The following is a 3540-nucleotide window of genomic DNA, read 5'->3' on the forward strand; positions in this document are numbered from 1 at the left end:
TAATAATAATAATAATAATAATAATAATAATAATAATAATAATAATAATAATAATAATAATAATAATAATAATAATAATAATAATAATAATAATAATAATAATAATAATAATAATAATGATAGTAATAATGTCAATAATAGTAATAGTAATAATGACAATGATGATAATGGCAATGATGATATTAAGAAACGATATACATGTAGGTCGAAAGAAGTTGCATTCCAACAATGAGGAAAATATTTCGAATATTTGTCCAAATATAATGGAGAAGAAAATAAAAGTTACCACTACTTCCGGTTGTAATAACAAGTTGTATACGATTTTTAACTTTGATATTATCAGTAAAATCATACGAATCCATCATTCCTTCACTATAAATCATTTTTAACATTTTCTTTTCCAAATTTAACTGAATTGACATCGAATATTCCATGCCATTATTTGCGCCTAAAAATTTTATCTTTTCAAAGGAAGGAATCAGCCAAATACATATGATTTTATTTTAAAGTTCAATATTAAAGGATTGTGAAACTTTTTAAGATAGTTCTGCAAAACTTTAAAAAAGCTCAACTTTTTTTCCTATTTTTAGAAGAATTTAATTTTTAACTAAAGAAATTTCTTTTTGCTCTTCTTTCTGTTTTTTTTTTGTATAGAAACCAAGAAAAGGAGTAAAAAATTTGCCAACAAAAAAGAAATATTATTAAGATATTATGCCGATAAGAATTCCGGAATTGCGTCCAGGGTTATATATAATAAAATTGATTTACTATGATAATAATGGGGATAAATGATCAAACCGGGTAACTGTTCCCGAGTTTTCTTGATGAGTTTCCCGTGACCATCGACTAAATCAACAATAACCGCTGTATTGTCGATATATGCAGATAGCTGGAGAAAAAAGCATCAATTAACGGTTTAATTATTTGGAAAAGCTTACTTTCCTGAAAGATTTATGTTTATCTACTATCCGGTATGCAGTTACTTCATTAGAAGAATAACCGGACAATTTTGATAACTCTAATACGGTGGAAAAGTTTACGTTGGAAATGTAACGTTCTTGGTGAAACGGAATTTTTGTTGCAAATTATTAAGTATTTTATCTAAGAATCATTATAAGCCTTATAATTTGTTTAAACATTTAAGTTATGATTAGCCATTTTAAATATTTTCAAACATCAGAGAAAAAAATTGTTTCATATGCCAAATAAAGCAATTCCATTCGTTTTAATTTATAGCAAAAAGCAATTGCAAAGTAATTTAATCTGATCTATCAAAAAAAATAAATTTTGAATGAAAATTTCAAATAAAGACAAAAAGTAATTTAATTTTTCAAAAATAGGAATTTCAAATAATGTTATACTTTACAATTAATTCGTTCCCCTTGGTTTTTCTCGAAGGATGGGGTGGAATTTTCGAATAAAACTGGTAAATTTTTAATAATAGTGAAATTAATCAAATTGAAGCCGCTAACATCACTTTTAAATTTTACTTATTTCCATTCAATTCCTTGCAAACTTTTGATATGTTTAATTCACAAATATATTTCTAGATTAGTATAAGTATGGGTAATGATTGACTGATTGATATCGATAATGATTGACTGATTGATTGAATTGATATTAATATTAACCAATATTGATTTACTTCAATCCCTAATAATTATTAATTGGGACTACTCGTTGAGAAATGATTTAGATATTAACATATAAAGAGTATGAATCGCATAACAAAACGTTACGGTATTCTATTGTTATTTTTATATGAAATGCTTTTAGTTTCATATTTTCATCACTTTAAATGAAATGATACGGTAGTAAAAGAAATCGAAGAAGTCAAGAAAGATTTGATAACTATAAAAGCAAATTTATTTAGAATTATTTAATCCTTTTTTTTTTAATTTCTACAATTTAAAAAATTCTAATTTTGCTTTCACTCATTTTAAATTAGATATAACGCAATTACAGTTACGAATAAGGTATTGAGTAAATTATTACTGCTTAATAAATATATCTTATCAATGTAGATTCTAAAATACTAAACTGAAAGTACGAAAATTGCAGGCAAGCACTGATATGATATGATACAATGTCATATAAGTGGTGTAAAAAGGAAAGGAAAATAAATTGTTGCTACATACAATGAATATGCTTCCTTCAGGTCCTTGTGCTGATAACATTATCAGACGTCCATCGATTGATCGAGTACGGAAACGTATTGGTACGATTAATTGTGGACCATCATCTTCAAAATAATCCATTAACAAAAGATGATTGGTTAAAAAAATAAAATGTATTAAAAAAAATTTTGACAAATTTCAGAAAATTCAGTTCATGCATTTCTTTAGGATAAGCAAGCTACAGTAATGTTAACGTCTAGAAATAGGAATCTGCCGATATCTTTTAGTAATTTTGCTTTGTTGAAAAAAAAAAACCAAAAAAAGACTTCGTTTAAATGTTTCGGTTTTTCTCCTCATTACAATTTGATATTAATTAAAAGTAATTCAATTCTATGCAACAATGAAATGGATATAATAATTTCTTGAATGTCCCTCCTTTCATTTGATTAATTTAGCAAGCTTAATTAAAACTGATCAAATGCTATGAAAATTAAATTGATATCTTTTCTTACGGAAATATGATGGAAATACAAACCGTAGTAGTTCCATTCAATAAATTTGTATTCAACATATGACTTCTTATCCAATAACGTAACAACCTGAGCCGGAATTTCGGTTTGTACACTTAGCACTGTGTACAATATTGTTAAGCATAAAAACCCGTAGTATAACATGATAACCTATAATTAAGCGCAAGTTGCAATGATTAGGAGCATACAGCTTTAATAATAATTTACTTTTGCTAAAAACCGTTGTTTACTTTTTACTTAAAACACTGTTTCCGGAAAAAGTACATTCAATAACTGAAACACTTTGCTTGTAATACCACCTGAACCACTAATTAATTGGAAACATAGAAATGATAAATTTATTTACTTAAAGAAATACTAATACACTTTGTGAAATATTAATAATGCTTACTTCCACCAACCTCTCAGATTTCCTATCAATTATCCACCTTCCTCTATTTCGAATTCTCTCTTTTTTAGTCCTATGTAATTCTTTTATAATCACTAAGAACATTATTTGACATTCTTAGATGATTGGAATTCAAATTAGTTAAGTCTCATTTTGACGTTGTTAAGCTCAGTTTGTAAAATAAAAAAGAAATTGGTAATTAAATTGAAAATTTTAATAAAATAAAAAAATTAAAATGAAAAATATAATGGGAAAGTATTAGTTTGTTGCACACTGTTTAAAGAAAGAGCATGCAAAAAATGAAGCTCAGTTTGGGATGACACTCTCGAAATGGGAAAGACATCGCCTTTTGCGCTTATGTCAACAGATAAGCAATACCTTCATTTCCAATGCTTTTATATGTGTGCACACTTAGTCATTGCCATTTTCACCCATTAATACTGTCATCATCATCATCATCATCATCATTATCATCATCATTATCATCATCATCATCATCATCATC

General features: G+C 26.5%; 1 protein-coding gene across 1 annotated transcript; it reads right to left on the minus strand.

Moving 5' to 3' along the window:
* Nucleotides 1-182: 182 nt before the first annotated feature.
* On the minus strand, nt 183-2791 carry LOAG_13676 (hypothetical protein; the record flags this gene model as incomplete). Its single annotated transcript, XM_003149182.1, has 4 exons — nt 183-448; nt 799-889; nt 2139-2242; nt 2653-2791. The coding sequence occupies 4 exons, from the start codon at nt 2789-2791 to the stop codon at nt 183-185; spliced, it is 600 nt and encodes a 199-aa protein (XP_003149230.1).
* Nucleotides 2792-3540: the final 749 nt, after the last annotated feature.

This window comes from Loa loa (assembly GCF_000183805.2).
Source record: "Loa loa unplaced genomic scaffold supercont3.168, whole genome shotgun sequence".
Classification (NCBI taxonomy): domain Eukaryota; kingdom Metazoa; phylum Nematoda; class Chromadorea; order Rhabditida; family Onchocercidae; genus Loa; species Loa loa.